We start from the raw sequence: 22,869 nt of genomic DNA on the forward strand, positions 1-22,869 counted from the left end.
CCTTACTGTAGCTGTTAGTTGGTAAAATGCTGTGAAGTCATTTAATAAAATTATTTTTTGCACTACTACAGAAAACGTCTGTCGCTCAATGCAGGATGGACACATTTGTGTAGTTTTATTCACACTGACATTGAGTTCAAGGTGCATGAAACTGATGGTGATGCTGACATTAAACTTGTGATGCTCCTCTGCTGTGATACAAAAACAATAAATGGAATTAAAACGTTAGCTCCACAGGAATAATCTTTGAAACTCAGCCTTTCACCTGTATTATGACTAGATTTCCATTTAAATAAAAGATTTTCCACTGTCTACTTATTAAGAATACAATAATCTTTGTTAAATATGAGCACAATGGAAAAACTTAATACTTTGTTCAAAAATATTCTCACTGAAAAAAACCTTTAAAATCGTGACATGAGCAAGTCTTACAGTACGATGATTTTATTTTGATAGGAAGTCCTCGGCAGAGTTTCACAAACTCAGGCACTGCCGTACATGCTGTTTGCATGAGCTTTCTGTCATCTGCTGTGTCTGTCTGATGAGGAGCTGACTTCTTCGTCTGCGTAGCCGCTGCTGTCCGACTGCATACTGTCACCGCGGACCACTTCACCTATACGAGGGAGCAAACACAGTCAGATATGTTCTCCAAACTCTGGGAAGTGCAGCACAAGTGCAGCAGCACACTGACCTAAATAGGCACAGAAACACACACCTGCAGAGCTACTTGTGTACACATCTGTCAAGCTCTCATCTGATGCTGAATTCATATTCATGCTCAAACATACACACACCAGCCACTTTAGCAGGTACGACCAGTCATTAACACATTTATCTAACTGACTAATCACATGGCTGCAAGTCAGGCATGTTCATGTTCAGACATGATCAAGGTGACCTAGTGAAGTTCACACTGAGAATCAGAATGGGCAAGAAAGGTGATTTAGATTAAGTGATATGAAGCGTGGCGTGGTTGTTGGTGCCAGATGGGCTGCTCTTTGCATTTCTAAGGTTTACAGAGAATGGTGCAAAAAAGAGACAATAACCAGTGAGCAGCAATTATGTGGGTGAAAAATTCCTTGTGGATGTCAGAGGAGAATGGCCTTGCAGAAGAGCATCTCTGAACACACAACACATCGGACATTGAGGCATTGAACCTTCCTATGGTGTGGTCAGATTCTGATGTAAACAACATGAAAGCACGGATCCATCCTGCCTTGCATCAGTGGTTTAGACCTGTGGTGGTGTAATGGTGTGGGTGATACTTTCCTGGCACACTTTGGCCCCCTTAGTATGAACTAAGCGTTGTTTGCTCCTGACAATCCTTTTATAACTCCAACGTACCCATCTACTGATGGCTGCTTCCACCACCACGTCACAAAGCTCAAATCACTGTGGGTTCGCTGTACTGAAATGACCTCCACACACACCTGATCTCAGTGCAACACAGCATTTTGGGATGTGCTTGAATGGGAGATTCCCATCACAGATGTGCGCAGTACTGTCATTTCAATATAGAAAGTCTGAGGCAGGCTTTCAGCACCTTACTGAATCTGTGAAGAATTACGGCAGTTCTCAAGACAAAAAGGGGTCCAACCCAGCACGAGTAGTGTATATTTTTATACCTGGGTTTGCCTGAATTACTCAGTTCCTCATTTGACCTCAATACAAGACCTCCAGTAAGCTCAAAGTTTATTCACATGAAGCTGAGCAGTGTTACATGGCAACACCCTTTGACTTCACACATTTTAACTGTTATAACTGTGTGCATCTTTTTTTTTTTTTTCTGTCAGCGAGTTTATGACCACTGCTAACTGCAAACAGCTATTTTAAAACTGTGACAAGTCAAATTCCCATAAACTGTGTTCACAAAATAAAAGTCAAGTTCCTCAAATGAGATGTACACAGGGTACCTTTGTATGGATGTTTTTTTGAAAATGGTGAGGTTGTAGTTCTTGGAGTTTCTGACTGTCCCAAGTCTTCCTCTCCTGCACTATGCACCTAAAAAGACAAGGGGAATGCCTGCTTAGTAACTGTTTAAAAAATAATTTCATGAACAATTACACACAGCAAGAGCTGAAGAAGTCATTGCATCATAGATGTCTATCACTATACAGTGTTTGAAGCCAAATATAAGTGAATATAAGAGCCTCTTTTGTATCATTTGGTTAGGTTTTCAATACTTCTGATAAATAATATTGTTATTTGGCCTGTTTTTCTTTACATAACAAACAATAATCAATGATCAAAATCCTTTTGAAAGAGAAAAAATGTAAGCGCAAGACATATTCCTAATGCAGGCTGTATTCTGGGTCAAAGTGAGCAACACAAAACACCCACGTATTATGAATCATAAATGGTTCATCGCCAATACCAAACATTATCAGAGGAAAGAACATATGGAATATTTGAAGGTGAGATTGCTTTTGAGTAATAATTTGATCATTTTGTTATATCCATTTATACCATTTTCATCATGTTCTAATATGATTATGATGACTTGAGCCTGTTTGGAAAATGTTTACTGAATCAGTTTGTGACGTACTCAGTTTGCTTTCGTTTAATGAAAGTCAGCCAAGCATTGTTAAACTCTTTTCAAATGGTAGTGCTGAGATAACAAGCAACATGAAGCCTATTGTAAAACTACTGTACCTCTTCCAGCTCAAAGGAATTAACCTGCTGAAGGTTACTGGAGAGCTTGCCCAGGCTCTGATGCATCAGAGGATTCAGAAACTGTCCTTGCTTCTCTGAAGGAGACTTTTTCTCACCATAGAAACCATGCGAAGCATGACTAGAATCTGATGTTTTCGAAGAAGAGGATGGCACATCATCGCCTTCCCAGCCAGTCACAGTTATGCAGTAATGAGTGTAGCTACCACTGGGTTCCGAGACAGGAAGTGATCTAGATGCGTCCCCCCGCGTGGCCTCACCTGAAGAGGCAACATCGTCTGTGTGTGAATTCAGGTTAGACTTTGTCACGGAGGCTTGTAGACTGAATTTGTGTGATACAGAACAGGATTTATCTGTGCTTTCTCTCTCTGGGGGAGTCAAACTTTCCGGACTGTGTGTCCTTTGACTGCAAAAAGGTGCCCGGTGTACACTCTCGACTATCTGGGGGCAAATTAAATCGTATGTAACCTTGGCAACAGGCTTTAGTTCCGCTGTCCTTTTGTTAGTTTGTGTCAAACATGAGTCTGGCTCTGGCTGACATGAAAATGATTCAGAGTCGGTTTCTATGACAGTTTCTTCTGATAATGATGATGCTACAGATGTTCTTACACCCTGAGTCATGGAGTCATTTTCACCAGAGTCAACATCCTTTGGCTGTTTATTATCATCCCCCATCTCCGTTTCACAGGTTTTATTTCTGTCCTCGAGAATCTCCATGTCCGTCGTTGACTGTTGAGTTTCCAGCCCATTTTCACCGTCTGTGATCTGGTTAACATCCATAGCTGAATTATTGCTATTACATTCCTCCAAATCCAGCTTCTTGTTAACTCCACTCTTGTTTTTCCACACTATATCCACAACTTCTGGCAGGCTGGATCTTTTCCTGGGTGAAGGCTGTGGAGAGGTGGAGTCAGACCCCCGGGGAGAGCCCGTGTAGAGACACATCTTATTGACAGTGTCCTTCAGTCTCTCTACCGGAGAGCGTGGCTCACTTCGAATGCTGCTTCTGAACCGTTCGATCCTCTGCACAGAGGAAGAGAAGGTAAACTCCGGTGTGGACAGTTTCTGGAGAGGAGTGCGGGACACGTGGGAGTACAGGGAATAGAAAGCGTTGGCCATTGCTGTCAGCACTTGAACCTGTCTGAAACGACCTATGGGAATCAAGAGACTTATATAAATGTATATAATTTACCTTATCACAGATCAAATAATTATATACAGATTACAGCTACAGAAGTCAAAGCAAGCTAACCAACAGAAGAACTACAACTAGATAGTCTTACTAGCAAGAGAGAGGCTGGGGTCTTCTTCTCTTATCCGCCTTATTTGTGAATCCAAGAAGAGTCGGAAGTTGATGCCCTGAGCCTGAGAAGGAAAGGTAAAGAAACGAGGAGGGATGCGCACAGTAACCTGTGGCTCCTCACAGCCAAAACCCAGCTCATACAAAGTCTCCTCTGCATCCTCTGAACACAACTCGAGGACATCTGATATACTAGTGTGAGAAAAAGGAGAGAAAATGTTGTATTACAGCTAACGTAATCATCAAAGCATCAAAGATGCAACCACTATAGTGAATAATATGTTAGAAATGGTGTATACCATGTCATCTGAAAACCATTTTTGAAAATTTGGCGAATAATAAATCCTTTAAAAGACTCACGTTGATGTACTTTTCCAGGTTGAGGCAGAGAAGCAGCTAGAAGTTATGCTGTGGCCCAAGTTCATCGATGGCAAACATAGTCCTTGACGTGGGGTGCTGAACATAAGACGTGTCAGATGTTAGACTGCATCCAACCTGCACGTTAAAGCCTTTATTTGTGCGTGATCTGTTTATTCTGACGTGTGGAAGAGTTGGTCACTGACCTGGTGAGCCTGCTCTTTTGTCTGAAGGACGGCTGTCGCGCCAAGCTTCTCGGTCACCACACAGTGAAACAAAATTATAAATAAATAACATTAGATCATTTATTTACGTTTCTCTAATACTGATTTTGTAAAATTATAAAGTCACATGATGGACAACAATCACACAGCAAGCTTTGTATATTACAAGTAAATTATTAAATGAGAAATGCCTTTAATATAGTGTAAAGATCACCTATGCTATATGCCTATGACTACCAGTTCTTTACCAAATATTTGTTGTTTTCCTGTTTTGCTGCTACTGCCATAACTACATGCTTATATGCTGACTACTCACCCAGGCTCAGGTTTAACAGCTCCATCTTCTACCACAGAAGCTGAAACAAGGAAGGCATGTTAAAATAAATTACAACACTTCTGGGTTCGACAGTTTCCCCAGGCACAATACCACAGGGTTGCTCAAGGAAGAAATTCACTTATCAGGAAAGACAAAACGCTACAGAGGATATAAAGTTGTAGATATATTTCTATGATGTGAGTAAATGTAGAAAATCCCCTTCGGCGCTACTCTTCCTTCATTTAATGCAATGCTTCCTGCAAAGGGACAATCAAGATCTCTAACAAGCAACAACACCAACCTGTCTCAAATTAATAACTTCTGTTAATTAATGGCTGTGTAAATGAAGAGTGAGCTTTCGTTGTTTGACAGCTTAAACCTTTAATAACTTTGTACTTTGAACACTGTATGGTTTCAGTTTTATTTCAGTAAGAGACGTGGAAAATATGTGAGTTAGTTTTTGGTATTTTTGTTGAATTATCTGTTTAATATTAAAAGGAATTTTGTTAGGTACACAATTTCAGCTGCGTGTTAACACAAGTTTCTTATCAGTCAATCGCATATAAGCAACTCAATAAATTTAGGCATGTGGACATGGTGAAAACAACCTGCTGAAGTTCAAACTGAGCAGAATGGGGATGATTTACGTGACTTTGAATGTAACATGGTTGTTGGGGCCGGACGAGCCTCCACAGTTACCATATCTCAATCCAATAATAGCAACTTTGGGTTTTAGTGAAACAGAAGATTTGTATCACAGATTTACAGCCAACAAATCTGTAGCAACTGTTGAAACACTGCTGAAAAAAATGGGCCAAAAATATCTGAAGAATGTTTCAGACCTCTTGTTCAGTCTAAGCAACAAGTCTTAAAACCTGTGACCTTTGCTTACAATCCACTAAGCTGATTGTTCCAGAGTCCGAATATCCGCTAGGTGGTTATTAATGTTGTTGTTTAACCCCTACAATAACAATCATATAACAGTTTTTTCATATATGATCTCCATGTGATCCATAAGAATCTGTATATGTGTAAAGTTGTATTTTATTTTAATAAGTGTGCCCATTCATGACATAACATAAGAGTTATAAACAAAAGCTTTCTCAAAAAACATCCTCATGGCACTGCACAACACTGGGTGTGTCACTGACATATAAACTGCTCAGTCTAATTTGAACATAAACAGAGATTTAAAAACATCAGGATGCACAGTCAAGTTTCCTATAGTAATATAGTCTGCTCTATTATTAGTCTTTTACAAGGGTAAGCATGTATCACGTCATTTGTACAGAGAACACATGAAGGTTAGTTTAAGGGCTTGACTAATCTTCAGATGAATATGAGAAAAGTAGTGGTTATGGCTACGTCTTCAGGAAATTAATGCAAAACTATTCTCAAGAAATATCTGGGGTTGTCATTATCTGCAGTTTCCTTTTTCCTTTAACAGGAATTAATACGTTAGATCAGCGGTCCCCAACCCCCGGGCCTTGGACCGGTACCGGTCCGTGAGTCGTTTGGTACCGGGCCGCGAGAGTTGAGGCTCAGGTGTGAAATGTATGGTTTTCAGGGTTTTTATCGGTTTTCAGCGTTATTTTGTTATCGTTTTGATCGTTAACTCGGTTTTCCTGGGTCTTTTCACGTGTGTTATGAATAAATCTTCTTTTTTTCGGTACCGGTACTAGTTTTATTTTGTTGTATTTATCCGCGACACATTAAAGGCCGGTCCATGAAAATATTGTCGGGCATAAACCGGTCCGTGGCGCAAAAAAGGTTGGAGACAGCTGCGTTAGATGCAGTCACGTGAAGACAAACACTCAGTCTGATTTAGAAGAGTTAGCAGAGAGAGCAAGGGGCAGGACCTTTGACATCTCCAGTCAATCAATGTGAATTATCCAGAAACACTCCTTTGCTATTCTCACACTGACTCAGTGGCACATCGCACACTCTTTGTACTAGGGAGCTGACACAGAGAGCTAACCCCAGGCAAAAATCTATGTAATTCCTAAAATTCCTTTAGGATAACACTAAGTATGCATGCAGTCATGTATATTTGTCTGCCCATGCATGAACATGTACAGCATATGCTTACCATCTGCTCCAAGACCCAGGTCATCAGCAAAGTTACCGGCTTGGAGCACAGACTCTGAAGACAAGAAAGTCACAGACATGAATAATTACATGAGAAATACTTTTAAAATAAATTTTAAAAAATGTAATGTAGACTTCCTCCATGTACATTATTATGAATGTAGCAAATATGAGAAACTTGTATTTTACCTCACCATTTCGTTTTCGTGCAAATTAAAACTTAAAATCGCCTACTGCGTCTCCAAAGGAGTAACAAATTCTACTTTTTACTCCACCACAATCTTTTGACAGCTTTAGTTCCTTATCGTACTATGACACACAAAACATCCGTCTATTTGTTGTCCTGCAAACATGTACGTAAATAGGAGCTGAGCAACCAAAGTTGACACACAGGTTTATCTTTGGCCTCTGAAGGTTCTTATCTGTATCAGCTATAATGACATCATCAGGTTGCCTACCACCTATCTAACAACAGGCTAAAATCTCAGAACAAACAATGCTGTTGAGTGTAATAGTTAAACATAATAAACTCCTTGAGGTTCGGTGATTCATTTGAATGAAAAACAGCTCAAATTAGGAACACTGACAACATGTCTGTGCAGGTTCCCAGTCATCCAGGTCATCGTAGTCTAAGGAGCTTGAAAAGAAAAGCGTCTGGACTTCTGTAAGTTGCTTGAAGACGTTTCACCTCTCATCCAAGAAGCTTCTTCAGTTCTAAGGTCAAATGGTGGAGAGTCCCAGATTTAAACCCAGTGGAAGTTTCCCCCCAAAGAGGGACAAAGGACCCCCTGATGATCCTCTACTACTACTACTAATCACATGAGCCAAGGTGTGAAAACGGATGTGGGTCACAATCAGCCAGGGTTTCGGGTGAGCTCATTGTGAAACCTGCCCCCAACCTATCATGTGATTTCCTGAGGTCAGATGGCCAATGTGGAGAGATTTGAGAGAGACCAAACAGCCACTTCACAAGCGCATGGCACAACATATAAGAGCCACCTCCACGGGACAAGACTCAGCTGTCCATCTGCATCTTAAGGACAAAGGTCACTCTTTCGAGGATGCCAATGTTCACACGAGGACAGATGGTTTGAAAGAGGAGTGAAAGAAGCCATTTATGTCCACTGCGAGCGACCATCTTTGAACAGAGGCGGTGGTTTACGACACCAACTGTCTGCCATCTATAATCAAGTTTTGAGATCCCTTCCCAGACGCCTTAACGCCCACTCACATCCTGGGCCATCTGACCTCAGGAATTCGCATGATAAGGTGGAGCCAGGTTTCACAATGAGCTCACCCGAAACCCTGGCTGATTGTGACCTGCACCCGTTTTCACACCTTGGCTCATGTGATTAGGTGGACGATCATCAGGGGGTCCTTTGTCCCTCTTTGGGGGGATACTCCCACTGGGTTTAAATCTGGGACTCTCCACCTTTTGACCTTAGAACTGAAGAAGCTTCTCGGATGAGAGGTGAAATGTCTTCAAGCAAGTTAAAGAAGTCCAGACGCTTTTCTTTTCAAGCTCCTTAGAACACTGACAACAGAAACATTTGATAACATAACATCAGAATCTGAAACCCTGATAAAAGTATCAGCATGCAGTATTATGAAAAGTAATACTGCATGCCAATATATTTTAAAGCTGAGGTTTGTTTCAGCTCCTACTCACCAAAACTCAGCTGACCGCTGTTCTCTGAGCAGGCATCTGACCTGTAAAATATTCCAATATTTAAAACATGAACACACCCGCTGTGAGATCCAATCAGTGTCATGCTTTTATCAAATGAGTGATTAAGTTTGCATAGATAGCTTCATCTGCAGCACGATACTGCCAGAGCTCGTGAGAGCTGCTTCTTAATCAACTTACTGTTGGAATCTGTCAGCTTCCTCTTGTAGATGTAATAACTGCTTCAAACTAGCCTGGTTACTCTCTCCTATTTCTTTTACTGTACTCTTTTCTGGTGTTACAGGCCATTTCAGTGAAAACGCAGACTATGCAAACTCATTGACCACTAAATGCAACTTCCTTCTTGATAACTGACATAATGTGAACTAATCTGTCTGTGTTCCTTGCAGCAGTTTGATGAAAAAAAAAAAGGAAATGATTATTTCCTCCAGTTATATAATTTTCCCTCTTCTATAAGGAAATATTACAAAGAGTGAAGCAGCAGAAGTTAGTTGTGAGGTTTAGTTTGTATGTGATGAAAAATTCTTACGTCTGAAGACATCTATATGTTGATACCCTGGCCACATATTTTAATCATACTCAGTAACAGGTACCTTCTGTGACACTTAACACTGGTTGATCTTCTGCAAACAAGTGTTCCCAAGACAGCAGAAGGTCAGTTCGGAGCACTGGTTTTATAGTTTAAAGTTCATTGTAAAATTATTTTTTTCCAATGGAACAACAATAAGTCATCATCAAAGTTGACTTTGGTGAAAAACAATACTGCGGCTGCCTTGCTGCAGCGTCTTCCTGGAACACCTGACTTCAGAGAGTTTCCACTTGCTACGCGCTGCTCTTTGTTAACCAGTTTCCAGTGACTTACAACTTGTCCTTCAGTGCTCAAAATATCATCTTACAAGAAAAACAAGCAGTAAAACAAGTTGACTTACCCACAGCTGAGAAGCCAGTTCTCAATCTTTCCCGCAAGGCAACCTGTGGAAATCGCACTTAAGATTATGACTGATCCCCACTGAAGGAACACATGCATTGTGCTATTATTAACTGACAGTTAGCCGCTTGTTGTCATGTATATCCTGTTATAAACTCGTGTTATTTTTGCTATTGGTCACAACAAATATATTTTTTAACCCACTATTTATTCTTTACCCAATAAACAGGGTATCCAGCTACTTAGGTATCTTCAAGTTCAGCTGATCACTTGATGTATGCTGAAGATAGTTAATAATAAACCACCGTGGAGGACGATCCCTCCCACGTTCCAGAATCTGCTCTTACCATCAGAGAACACATCATCGTCCGCTATGGAGGCAGATGGGAACGGGCACAGAGGCCCTTCCGGGTCTTCCAAAGTGACCCGCTGACGGCTGCTGTTGATCCATGCTCGCCGCCTCACTGTGGAGGATGAGCTCTCCATCGCTTCAGTTCACAGGACAGCCGGGGGACATGGCTCTGTCAAAGCTGCCAAGGTGCAACAAAAGAGCCGGGGATGAAATGTTGAAGCAGCAACACAGTGTTAGGCTTTAATGTTTACTTTAGGAGAATGAACACCTTTTTACTCTAAAGTCAATTGTATTCAGGATTTTCAGTGATATTTCCCTTCTCATTAAAATTGACCCATTTTTGCATAGGGATATTAACAGCCGCTTCCTTATCAGTAGTGTTTCTAAGACATCTGTGCATAGATTATACTTGATATTGCAGTAAAAATGAGGTGGCTACACGCAAATCAATCTAGCTATGACATTAAGTTCAGAGACTATACTGCTTAAGGCTGATCAAAGTCAGACAAACAGGTCAGGTGAAATATTGTACCTCCAGGACAGCTGGAGACAAGATAACAGACACAATATAAAACATGTATAGATAAATATTCATTAAGAATTGGTATGTTATGGTTAAATGTTCATGAAGTGAATTTAGCAGTGCGAACCACATATAAACACAGATAATAGAAAATGATATAAGGTCGCTTCTAGTTGCCTTCAGTATGACTGACTAACAGTTCAGTCTAAACCCCTTCAAAGTAAAAGCAGTTATTATTAATTAAAGGTCGTAATTTACTTTAATGTGTAAGGGAAACCAAGTGTAGTTTAGATAAATTTATCGATGAGATGTAAACCATTAAATATATATGATTACACTAATTAAGAATAATTATTTACTTACTTGATAATACAGCTTACAGGAGCCGTATGTTGGATGTATGTTCTCGATAATGAGACGGAGTAAGATTTTCTCCATTCAGCTACAGCGAAGCGTCTACATGCTGCCTTAGAGCTCAATCAATGCTGACAACCGAAAAGCAGCCTTACCTTCATCGGCGCAGGTTTCAGTTCTGTATCAGAGGCGTTCTTTGTCTCGTTTCCTGTATGTGGCGACTTAAATACGAGACACTTCATCTGCAATCTTTACAAAACACTTAAAACTGCATCCAGCAGGCTCCCGTTTATCAACGACCGCTCGACGATTCTGGTGATTTCCTTTCGAAAGCAGTCAGTTATAAGTCGGGCTGAATATGCGCGGATCTTGGCGGTGAAGCGGTTTGAGAAGCCTTTGTAGGAAGTAACTTTGCATCTCGTCTGAAATACAAAAGTTTTATCAGCGTGGGATGCAGCTGCTGCACATCCTGCAGAAACAAAAACACAGACAGGTCTGTGGAAATGTCAGAGGCAAAGCTGATGCGACACGAGTGATTTGAATGCAAATCATATGACAGGCAAATAGTGCTTGTCTTTTTTTTGCACCTCTCCTGTGATATTTGAATTTTACAAAACAAATAAATATTATTTTTGCAATGAAAATCATAAATAGAAAAAGAAAAAGCAGATTTGCTCTATCTTAGTGTACCATGAAGACACCAAAAAAAGTGTAGCCTTGCTAATGCCATGGGAGTACAGAGGCCATTTGTAGCCATCATCCCAACATCCCAGTGCAGTGTGCCACTTAATGCCAGTTTGACATTTTAGCATAATTTTTTGCACTGACTAACACATGTGATGTATCCTCTAAATTTGACTATAGTGACAATCTCTAACTATAGGGCCCATCCTCCTGAAGGGTCTGATTCATCTAATCATTATGCCCAGGTCTTCTACCAGAGGCCTGGGAGTCTGAAGGTCCTGCACATTATGTTAGGTACTCTGGGACTGCACTCCTCTGGACAGAGATGCTCATATATATATTAGAAGGAGCTGACATCAGAAATCCTACCAGCGGCTAGAAAAAGATGACTTACAGGACAGCACAGAGGCTCTGATCATGGCAGCACATGAACAGGCCCTAAGCACCATAAAGGACAGGACTCTACCACAGCTGACAGAACCCAAACTGCCGACTGTGCAACGGCGCCCCAGAGACTATCCAACACATAGTAACAGGATGCAAGACACAAGCTTGGACTGCATACCCTGAGAGATACAACAAAGTGGCTGGGATAGTGTACAGGAACATCTGTGTTGCATATGGATTACAAGAACAGCAAGATCCTAATGTCCTGTGAGACTTCTGAGTTCCAGACCGACAAGCAGCTGCGGGTCAACCAACCAGACATAGTGATGACTGTGGTAATACCAGTAGACAGCAACATTGGGAAGGAGCATGAGGAGACAGAGAACTACCAGAAGCTGAAGGAACAACTGGAGCAGATGTGGAGGAATAGCCCAAAGTAATCGTGGTGGTAAGAGGAGCTGTAAGAAGCTGTAACCCTGAAATTGGAAGAGTGGCTCCTGCAGATTCCTCGCACAACATCAGAGGTCTCTTGTCAGAAGAGGGCAGTCCTGGGATTTAGAGTATTCAGAAATCAGGACTATCCATGCAGTAAAGTACAAAAAAATGGGAAAATAAGCGTCATTTAATGAAACCAGTAAAGATACGAATGAGTTGAACTCAGTTCTGCCCAGTATTTATTGAATTTTATTATAACCTTAAAATGAGTTGCCCACCCCTGATTTAGGCTATTTATTAATCAGCATTTGTCACCTGATTAATAAATAACATTTTTTATTTGATTATTCTTACTTTTTAATAATCACCTACAGGTAAAAAGCTGTAAAAGTCATGTTTTAAATAAATGTTAACATTTTCCACTATGATGCATATCTAGTATTTTCCTTTAAATATTCACAAAAAAATCACTTAATGTAGAAACTGTTAATTTAAAAAAACAAACTGTGCCATTGAAACGCAGGAGCAATGGTTTCTGAAAATAACTGTGGGTCCACATTTACAAGTTTTTCAGATATTTTGCATGTAGGCTGTAGTTTTATTTATCTGTTGTAAGGACAGTACTGTATTTTATGAAATGCTGTAGTGATGTCACTTTCTGGGCTAATACTGGACAAAAAGCTGATGTTATGATTGTCTGCATAGTAAAGTATATGATGAAAAGCCTCTCTTTAACGGTATCATATCACTCCATTTATTTCCAGACTACATGAATGCTTCAGTTAGTGCTGCTAGATCAGTTCAGAGTGTGGTGGTGTCATGCATGCATCAATGTGTGGCGGTAGAAGTATTCATATCTGCGTCTAATTGAAGAAGTGTCAGTGATGGAGTTCACACAGAGGTGGGTGGCTGCAGGACTGGCCTGGGGATGGGCTCCACCCTCTCTCTCCTGTTTACACGGGCACATGTGCTGCCGTATTGACAGCCCCCTCACGAATCCTAATAATACAAGCCCTCCCACAGGCGAGCCATTTTCTCCTCCCCGCGCGGTTCATAGCCAGTGTGTGCGTGTGATGGGGAAATCTTCACCGCCACCCTGGCCAACTCCTCCCGCCTCCTTGCCGTTTCCCGACCCACCGGGCGCCACCAGGGAGTGGCCAGTGGCCACGGAGGCAAGACTTAAATACCCATGCGGCCTTCCTCCTTTCCCACCTCCGTTTTCAAACCAAGACACGAGCCTTAATGTCTCAGATGGACCACACAGGCTCAAGTATCTGACCGAATAAAGGCGATCGCCCATATTCCGAGAACTGTTTACTCATGGCGTCTTTTAAGCGGAAAAAGATAACCAAACGTCAATCATACTCAGGGGTACAACCTACAGTGCTTGGTTCCGCCCAGTCTTCTGCCTCTAGCCCAATTACATTGGCCGACTGATACTCGTTGGCAGAAACGCCCTTCTCCATTGGAGAAAAGAAGCGATTGCTCAAAAGAGGCTCTTAAAAGGGTATGCTTCTTTTACTCATGGGAACAGTGCGATAGTGCAGCGAACAGGGGGTGAGTTTAATTTTTAATATGGCAAAACGCCCATTGTTGAATATATGGTTACCTATTTCGACTGGGAGATTTTTCCACTCGTATTCTTGTATTTTTGATATTAGATAAATACTTTCTACCGAAGAACATTGTACTAAGAACTAAAAGGGATAATAATTAGGTCATAGATGTTTGAATTAAACGTAACTGGAATTGGACTTGAGCTGTATAGGGGAGCTACTTTCATTTAATGACTTCCTCGTCAATATTTTCTCTGATAAGCCTGTTAAAAACCTATACCGCGTGTTCTCCCCGACGTGGGCAGGCTGCCGCGTTCATAAATCGAACGCACCCACTGTTCTCCTTCAAAGAAGGGGGGGGCGTCAAGTTAGTGTGAAGTTGTGAAAAGTTGTCAAGCAGAAAAAAGAGCAGCGAAACTCCTCCCGTCTTCAAATTATGAGCAGTAAGTGAACTTTTTAAACTCACTGGCATGTTGTGGACGAACCGATAACTGAACAGTAAGGAGTAGAGTGGAAGTACGTTGTTTTCAATGTGTTCCGTGTCGTAAATGTGGCGTGTGCCGATAACTAAATGCCGAGTTGTTTTTTTAAAAAAGTGACCAACTAAGGTTACAAACCCGCTAATTTTTAAATACACGGCTAACAATAATTAACCAACTGGTCACTTGTAACTTTACTTTTGGACTTAAATTAATAGGTAAGCAGATAGTGTCACTTAACTCCGTGCAACTGATGTGAGCTCACAGCTAGTTGTACTTACAGCGGTGGCTGAAAACATTTCGTTCACTTCAGCTCACACTTTACTTGTGAGTTCACGTTAGCTTAGCATGTAGCTGGCCCTGTGAGCACTTAGATTTTCTTGCACTTCTTGTCTGAATCGCCCCACAGCGGCCCCGAAAAACACCCTTTTTATTGTGTGTTCGTGGCCTGTGCTGTTCCGTGTGTTCCGTCCTTTTTATTACACGCAGTAGTAAGTTTCGATGTGTGATGTTTTTTATCTTGTGAAGTGCTTTAAGGAGATGTACTCTTACAAAAACTCTTCTTCCGCAGATCAGCAGCAGGGTGAAATGGCCGCTGTGGAGAGCGGTGGAGGCTTCAGTCAAAAGCGAAACACAAATTCACAAGTAGGTTACGGGACACATCCACTGGAGATACTGCCAGACTGAACTCATGTGCACTTCCCATCTGTTTGATCGCTTCTATGGCTCGTTTGTGTCGGGGTCTGTGAGGGTTGTTGATTTTCTCCCCAGAGCACATGTTACCGGGGTGGGGAATGGGCAGGTAAAAGTCGCCCACACGGGGTGTTCCCGTTAAACCCCGGCACTTCGTGTGTATTTCGCTCGGCCCATTTGGCTGGCCTTGGAGGGGGTGGCTAGCGGAGTGAGTCAGTTTATAGGGCAAACTAAAAGTGTGGGAGGGAGATGGGTGGGTTTGGGGGGAGGGGAAGCCAAGCCCGCCGCAACTCCACAAAAATGTGGTCCCTCCCATACCCCCTGCCCACACCCCCTCACCTATCTCTCTTTGATGCCCACTCCCCTGGAAAGGGCAAGAAAGTGGGTTAATTTTATTAATGAAGTTCTTGTTAGTAGTGGAGTGTGTATTTCTGACATCCAGAAAAGAGGTCCCTCTTCTTCTTCTTTTTAATTAATCTACCACATCACTTACATTTTTTTAAATCAGAAAATTAATTTGTAAAATAATTTTTAATAGACATTTTAAACCATTTAATCTTGTATCGTAAATGCTCTGAGTCATGTGCAAGGAAGGAAAAAGTAAACTCTAAAAATTCACTCTGTAATTTGTAATTTTCTGATTCAAAGTGAGTTGGACAAAGTGGGACAATATTTACATTTTACTGTGTTGCTGGGCTTTCCAAACCAGGCTACACTTCCTCTTGTTTAGGGGATGCCACAGCGAAATATCCACCACCATCTCAGCCCATCTCTAACATCCTCATCCTCTACCAACCCTCTGTATGTCCTCCTTCACTAAATCTCTGTGGTCTTCCTCTTTTCCTCCTGCCTGGCAGCTCAGTCTTCAGCATCCTTTTCCAATATATCAGTTTTTCCTCATCTGTCCATGTCCACCATCTTGGGCTCGCCACTGTAACATTCTCTCTCACTCCACCTGACTTTCCCCCAATATTATTTCTAAACCCATCCCTACTGGTCACGCCCAATGAAACTTGAAAGCTGCGTGCATACTAGAAGTGATTCGCAGTGTCCGGATGACTAGAAACCACAGAAAGTGGATGATATTCCACGGGTTCAGGTGACTATGAGCGAAATAATCGCAAGCAATAGGAAGTGGGTGGGACCTGAGGTAACCCACGGACGAGACTACAAGTGAAAGTGAAGAATGCAACTGATTGGCACATGACCTGATGGTAAATGCGTTAGCGTTACCTAGGCAACAGAAGCGTGGAATATCCACAAGCGACCAGCCGTCCGCTTTAAAGCAGCGACAAGCGATTGACTTTCAATGTGTATGCAGCTCTGCCACGTCCAGTCCCATCTTCTGCCTTTGAGTTAGCGGCACCATCTTCACTCTTGCTGCCATCCTTCTGTCACAAACCACCCCAGACACTCATCTCCACCTGCTCCCCTGCCTGCACTCTCTTCTTCACCTAAACTTTATTATGTATTCTTTCAATCACATGCAAGTATCCAGCTTTACTTGAACATCCTGATATTTTGGCAGCTGTTACTTTTTTTTTGTAACTCTACATTGCATTTCTTATATTTCTACTTTCTAAGTACTCCTTCATTTATTCTTTTTCCAGGACTCACAGCAGCCGTCACCACTCGCCTTGTTGGCAGCCACATGCAGTCGCATTGACACCCCAGGAGAGAACGATTCCCCTGCCGACCAGCACCAACAGAATCAGCAGCAACAACTGGACCTAAACCAGGCTGTTTTTACCTCCAGTGCCAACAGCTGGCAGGTAAACCCTCTCAGTGTTCAAGCATCCTCAGGCTCCAACACAGTCACCACAGATTCCTCAGGAGTGATGTCAGGAGGAGACCTCAACAAGAACAGGCAGGTGCTGTCGCCAGCTGTAAGCTCTCAGGGTCAGCAGCAGCAACAACAGCCCTTTGTAGTTGCTCAGGCGCCGTCAATGCAGGGTCAGCAGGTCCTTACCACTATATCAGGTATGATGCCTAACATCCAGTACCAGGTCATTCCACAGTTTCAGACAGTGGATGGCCAGACGCTGCATTTTACACATGCTCAGCAGGAGTCTGCTGTGCCTGCCGCAACAGGACCAGGCCAGCAGTTTCAGATAGTGTCTTCTCCCAATGGCCAACAGATCATAACTGCGAGTAACAGAGCCGGTGCAGCAGGAAACATCATAACCATGCCCAGCCTCATTCAGGGAGCCATACCCATACAAAACATAAGTTTAGGCAATGGTTTGTTACAAAACCAGCCCCAGTTCTTGGCAAATATGCCTGTGTCTCTAAATGGAAACATCACTTTGTTACCCGTCACTGCTGGTGCTGCAGGGGGGGATACCAATGGTGGAGAAGCAGTGGGAAACCAACTCATGCAGCAGCAGCAACAACAGCCAGTGTCTTCCAACAGCGAGTCCGGCTACATGACCAGTGCTTCCACTGTCACTACACAGACGACCTCTTCTTATGGAGTTACCCAAAAGCAGAACAGCAATGGAGCTGTGACAGGGACTTTTCAGCAAAACATGGCCTCTTCTCTGGGTATCCCAATACAGCCAGACAACAGAGACAGGGTGCAGCCACAGCAAATCCTCATCCAGCCTCAGCAGGTTATCCAAGGTGGAGCGCAACTCCAAACCATCCAGGCCGGTACTGTTGCAGCCACAGGCGGTCAAGTGTTTACTCCAACACTCAGCCAGGAAGGGCTTCAAAATCTTCAAATCATGCCAAACACAGGGGCTATCCTGCTGCGCACCGTCGCCCCCAACGGCCAAGTGACCTGGCAGACCATTCAGATCCAGAATCCGACGGGAGCGCAGATCACGCTGGCACCCATGCAGTCCCTTCCCCAGCTCGGCCAGGCTCAGGGAACAGCTGCAGCTGGAGGAGTACCCGTCAACACCGTGCAGATCCCAGGGATCCAGACCATAAATCTTAACAGCCTCGGGGGGTCCGGGCTGCAGATGCACCAGCTGCCCATCACCATCGCCAGCACAGCAGGTCAGCCAGTGGCCTGATTCTCATTAACTGTTAATATTCAGCGTTAAAATGCATGCATAATATTTTCATCTATTATAACATGCAGGTTACTATATCAGCAGTTGGTGTGTTTAAGACCTGTTGATCTGACTTTCATTCGTATTAGATGCTTTTCTTTGGACCATTTAGTTTTCATAAATAATTTTAGATTCTATCTAAACACAAACAACTCTTTGTGTTTGTTAGAATTTCCGTTTAATTGGTAGTTAAAGAACTTGGTGTACATGGTAATTGTAAAGTATGTGACTTGCAGTTGGGTTTAGTAAACAATGGTTACCCTGGAAGATTAGATTTACTTTCTGTTTTTCTTTCCCTCTTTATCTTGTATCTTTGGATTGATTCCTTCACCTCTTACCTACGTAGTGAATTATACTGGTTGAACCAGTCTGGCTTGTTCAGTGCTTTTCTGACCTCGTTAGGCCACTTCACATGTTTGTGTTCCTGTTAAAGCTTTTGTTTCCCCTCTGACCCTACGTACCTCCACGTGCTGGTCCCATTACATGCAATTGTGGGTCAGCCACGACTTCTCTGTTATAGCAAGGGTGTAACTGCACCCCTCCCTTCTTTTTTCTTTTTACCCTTTTTTTTTTCCAAGTTTGGCCATTGGCAGCTCCTCCCAGTATGTCTGCATGTTTGTTGGGCTAGATGTTATCAAATTCCCCTGTTTGTAAAGAATCGCTGAGTCTGTTAACAGTGTTGTGAAATCGTATGCCTCCCAGCACTTACATTTGCAGCAGGCTTTGTTTAGACTTGTTTTAGTTAATGGCTCATTTTTCTACATTTTACTCTGTCATTAAAGTTACTTAAGCATAATGGATAAAGACCAGATGACTAAAGTTGTCATTGTTACTGAAAATGTAGCTTATTTTTAGATAGTATAAAAAAAGTTGTACTAACATTGGATTAGTACTGTTTGTTTTGGTTTTATGCCAATAAGGAGCTATGAGAAGAAAGCACATAGCTCTTCAACCCTATGGTTTTTGGATCAGAAATTATAGAGCTGTATTTTAGATCTCTAACATGTAAAAATGTAACTGGTTTAAGCTTTTAGAGCAGCAGCTGTTTAATGAAGCACTAGATAAACTTTGTATGTTATGTCAGACTTTAGCATTTTTCTTTTCCGTTGCTACAGGAGAGCAGCCGTTACAGACGGGTGGAGAAAGTTTGGATGAAAATACAGCTATGGATGAAGAGGATATAAGCCCACCACCTCAAGGGCGACGTAACCGTAGAGAAGCATGTACCTGCCCCTTCTGCAAGGATGGAGAAGGACGGTATGTTACAGAGCCCTGTTATGGCAGTCTTCCTGACTAAATTTTATTTTCCTTTTTACATGTATTTATTCAACAATCAGTCGTTGTTGTTAGCTATAAAACTGAACTACACAAAAAAGTTGAAGTAAACTTGTTTTTTCACAATCTTTTAAACAGAGAACCATTTGAATATCACTTGTTTTTAATTTCTCTCACGCTCATGATTTGTGGTTATTGCATCAAGCAGTGATCCGACTAAAAAGAAGCAGCACATATGTCACATCACTGGCTGCGGGAAGATCTACGGCAAGACATCCCACCTCAGAGCCCACCTTCGCTGGCACACGGGAGAGCGTCCCTTTGTCTGTACCTGGTCTTACTGCGGCAAACGATTTACCCGTTCAGATGAGCTTCAGCGCCATAAGAGGACACACACAGGTATAAGTGATGACTTAGTTTTATTGTATAAGTTTAACTGGCGTATTTTAGTTTCAGGCCCTGTTATTGTGCGGAGTCACTTGTCATGGCTTGCAGGGATGACTGAGTTGAACTGAGCCAACATTGTTTTATTATTAACAGCCCTGTTTTCCCAAATGTGTCTGCTGTGGGGAAAGTTCACTTTTATTCTTTAATGCGAAAACAGTGAAGATCAGAGGAATTCAGTGCAGCCTTTAACTATTCTAGACGTTACCTGAAGATGCACGTGAGTGCAGATATCCAACATTGATGCTAGAATACGGCAGGTGTAACAGTCGTGCCCCAAGGTGGCCTATCTCACAAAATGTGCTACAAGTTGGAAAATGTCCCAGAGTTCACTGTGTGAAAACCGAATAAGCTGATGTGTGATAGGTGTTTGCCACATTTAAATGGGGTGTAATTATTACAGTGTACGCCAGCACCAGCATGCTTGATTGAATGGGTCAGTGTTTACCAGCATCAGTACAGGAGCACAGAGATTCCCAGAACATAGATAGTAACAGGTAGAAAAAGTTGAGATGTTTCTGGTTTAAACTTCTTTTTATTAAGAAGTGTAAATGGTTGCTCACACAGACTGACTCCAATGGGTCAACTATTACCATATCTCAAATGGATCATTGACTGTGTAGCAAAAAGTCTGATATTATCACATGCATTTATTTATTTATTTTTGTTTACCTTTCCTTCAGGTGAGAAAAAGTTTGCGTGCACAGAATGTCCCAAACGCTTCATGCGCAGCGACCACCTCTCAAAGCACGTCAAGACCCATATGAACAAGAAACCGCCGACTGTTACCAGCAGCAACGCCGTCACCACAGTCTCACCTGACGCTGCTTCGCCTGCAGCAGGAACAGAAGCCGGCACCGGAGCGGTTTCAGCAAATGACCAGCACACCATCGTTACCATGGAAACCTTATCTGCAGAGAGCTTGGCTCGATTAGCCAGCAGTGGTATTAACATGATGCAGGTGGACCTTCACCAAATAAATGGCAATAGTTTCTAAATTGGTGGAGTAAAGTGGCCTTGGTGGATATTGTATTTGGACATTTGGGGCTTTAAAAAGGGCACCTTACTGCAGATACAGAAGCTTTTAGAGGCTTCAGGCAGGAGAGGTGGTGACAGATGCAATGCAACAGACACTATAAATTTTGAGGACTGAGGGAGAAATATGTTTCCATCTCGTATTTGAGACCTTGGGCATTGAAGGCTCAGTTGGATTAAAATGTTAGACTAGAAAAATCACCATTTGATTTCCTTAAAATAGGAATGGCATTACACTAACATTTATCACACGTAAAGAACGGTCTTACTTGATAGTGGGATTGCAATTAAACACATACCGTAAGTCACCACACTTCATGTTGAATTTGTAGCTTATATTACACTCTCTTTAATCTTATCTCTTCTTTAGCAAAGGGATAAATTCAGCCCCCCTCCACCCCATTGTTTGTTTTTGTTTGTTTGTTTTTTGTTTCTGAAGCTCTGTGCTTTGCCATTTTGCCATCCCTCCTCTCATAGATGCTTCCTTTCCCATCAGACTGGGCTCCTGTCTCACACATGCACCTCAGGCTAACTGACCACACATAAGATGAAAACAATCTTTAGCAGAACATATTCAGTTCTCAGATTGCAGTGCTGGGAGAACTGGATGTGTTCATAAACAGCAATCTGATTGCCACGGGAATAATATTTAAATGATAGGAGGTGGACCAGGACATGTACACATGACATCAGAGCCAGAAGCACTAATCAGTGCAGTGTAAGGATGTAGCTATCAGAGCACTGAGAGTAGCCCCAGCACACTTAAGCCATCATGCTTTGATATCTGTCATTAAAAAGCATTTTTTATGTAAATATGTATTTGGTTGTGTAAATGCTGCAAAAATTCTTAGTATAAGCAGGATTATCTTTCATGATTGCCTTTCAGATTTCTAAACCTTTCATGCACAATCAAGTTTAATATTGTTACTCCTACATTTATAAATGTATATGTAGATTAAATGTGTAAACCTCAGCCTTTCTGTCATAGAATAATGGATTCCATACAGTCCAGATCTTCCAGTACTTTATTTTCTTCCTGTGGTACTCTTCTTCCTCAACACTTTTTCTTGCATTCAGTTCAGTTTCTTTCTTTGGGTTAACTATTGTTTCATCATATCTGCTCAGAGTGATGGATTTTATAATAATTTCCAGACAGCGTAAATATGTAAGCTCAAAACCAAAGGTTCATACTCATTTTATAAACAAAACTTAAAAAAAAAAAAGTCTTTGGTCCATAAACTTTCTAATAATTTTTCTATTATAATGCACATGCTAAAGTTGTAACTGGAAAAAGTCCAGCTTGAGGCAAACCTTGAATTATTTTCCCTTTGTCCAAATAAGATGAAAAACGTACCAAGTCTTGTCATGAACAGTTGTGCTTCCCTTAACTATTGAAATGTTTTGTTTCTGCTTTGAGAAACAACATTTAAAAATTCTTTGCAACTCGAGATTAAGTCAATTGGGCAACAAGTGCTCTTATTTTTTGGCTGATTTTAAACAAGGGATTTTATATTGTTTGTATACAACTACTGCAAATGCCAACAGCTGGATTAAAATAATAAATATACTTTGTCTCATTTCTTTGTATCAGTCCAACACACACACACATACAGTTTGTCAAAAAACATTTCAAATTATGACTTAAATTTCACTTGGACATAAAGAATTACTGGACAAAAATTAATTTACAGAGAAAGTAAAACATTGAACGACAATTAAACCTTTGACTCCCTCTAGTGTTGGAATCACATGTCTACACATTGTCCGCCTCGGGCTTGAGTTTGTTGCAGACTGCAAAGAGAAGTTATTATCTTGGATTAGACGGTGAAATCCTGTCTTTGATGGGACTTAAGCCCATCATTAAATCCCTTCACTGAACGATATGTGCTACTTGTCTTCAGAAAGCACTGCCATCCTTGCACGTGTTATTTCCAATATAAACAGGAGATTATTCAAATCCCTATTAGCATTGCAGGGAAACGGTTTATACATTGCATAAAAAAGCTGGATATCTGTATTGATA

The 22,869-nt window shown here is 41.7% G+C and overlaps 2 protein-coding genes across 8 annotated transcripts; one reads left to right on the forward strand and one right to left on the reverse strand.

The window, feature by feature from the left end:
• Window positions 1-84: 84 nt before the first annotated feature.
• tespa1 (thymocyte expressed, positive selection associated 1) lies at window positions 85-12,704 on the reverse strand. Of its 3 annotated transcripts, none has more exons than XM_040008701.1 (12): window positions 10,809-12,704; window positions 9,918-10,100; window positions 9,572-9,614; window positions 8,625-8,665; window positions 6,957-7,010; window positions 4,868-4,907; window positions 4,534-4,581; window positions 4,331-4,426; window positions 3,954-4,162; window positions 2,653-3,821; window positions 1,914-2,001; window positions 85-613 (listed from the first exon to the last, which is right to left on the reverse strand). In XM_040008701.1, the coding sequence occupies exons 2-12, from the start codon at window positions 10,054-10,056 to the stop codon at window positions 522-524; spliced, it is 2,019 nt and encodes a 672-aa protein (XP_039864635.1). In that variant the 5' UTR covers window positions 10,057-10,100; window positions 10,809-12,704; the 3' UTR covers window positions 85-521. The 3 variants fall into 3 exon arrangements, with proteins under 3 accessions (XP_039864635.1, XP_039864644.1, XP_039864654.1); XM_040008710.1 differs by having other exon boundaries at window positions 10,955-12,703; XM_040008720.1 differs by having other exon boundaries at window positions 4,534-4,578; window positions 10,809-12,701.
• A 1,438-nt stretch (window positions 12,705-14,142) lies between these two features.
• sp1 (sp1 transcription factor) lies at window positions 14,143-22,413 on the forward strand. Of its 5 annotated transcripts, none has more exons than XM_040008656.1 (6): window positions 14,143-14,304; window positions 14,912-14,985; window positions 16,644-18,036; window positions 19,208-19,349; window positions 19,573-19,766; window positions 20,495-22,413. In XM_040008656.1, the coding sequence occupies exons 1-6, from the start codon at window positions 14,298-14,300 to the stop codon at window positions 20,806-20,808; spliced, it is 2,124 nt and encodes a 707-aa protein (XP_039864590.1). In that variant the 5' UTR covers window positions 14,143-14,297; the 3' UTR covers window positions 20,809-22,413. The 5 variants fall into 5 exon arrangements, with proteins under 5 accessions (XP_039864590.1, XP_039864598.1, XP_039864606.1 ...); XM_040008664.1 differs by having other exon boundaries at window positions 14,151-14,304; window positions 19,576-19,766; XM_040008672.1 differs by having other exon boundaries at window positions 14,295-14,377.
• Window positions 22,414-22,869: the final 456 nt, after the last annotated feature.

Source organism: Simochromis diagramma, unplaced genomic scaffold (genome assembly GCF_900408965.1).
Source record: "Simochromis diagramma unplaced genomic scaffold, fSimDia1.1 OVJJ01000320.1, whole genome shotgun sequence".
Taxonomy (NCBI): domain Eukaryota; kingdom Metazoa; phylum Chordata; class Actinopteri; order Cichliformes; family Cichlidae; genus Simochromis; species Simochromis diagramma.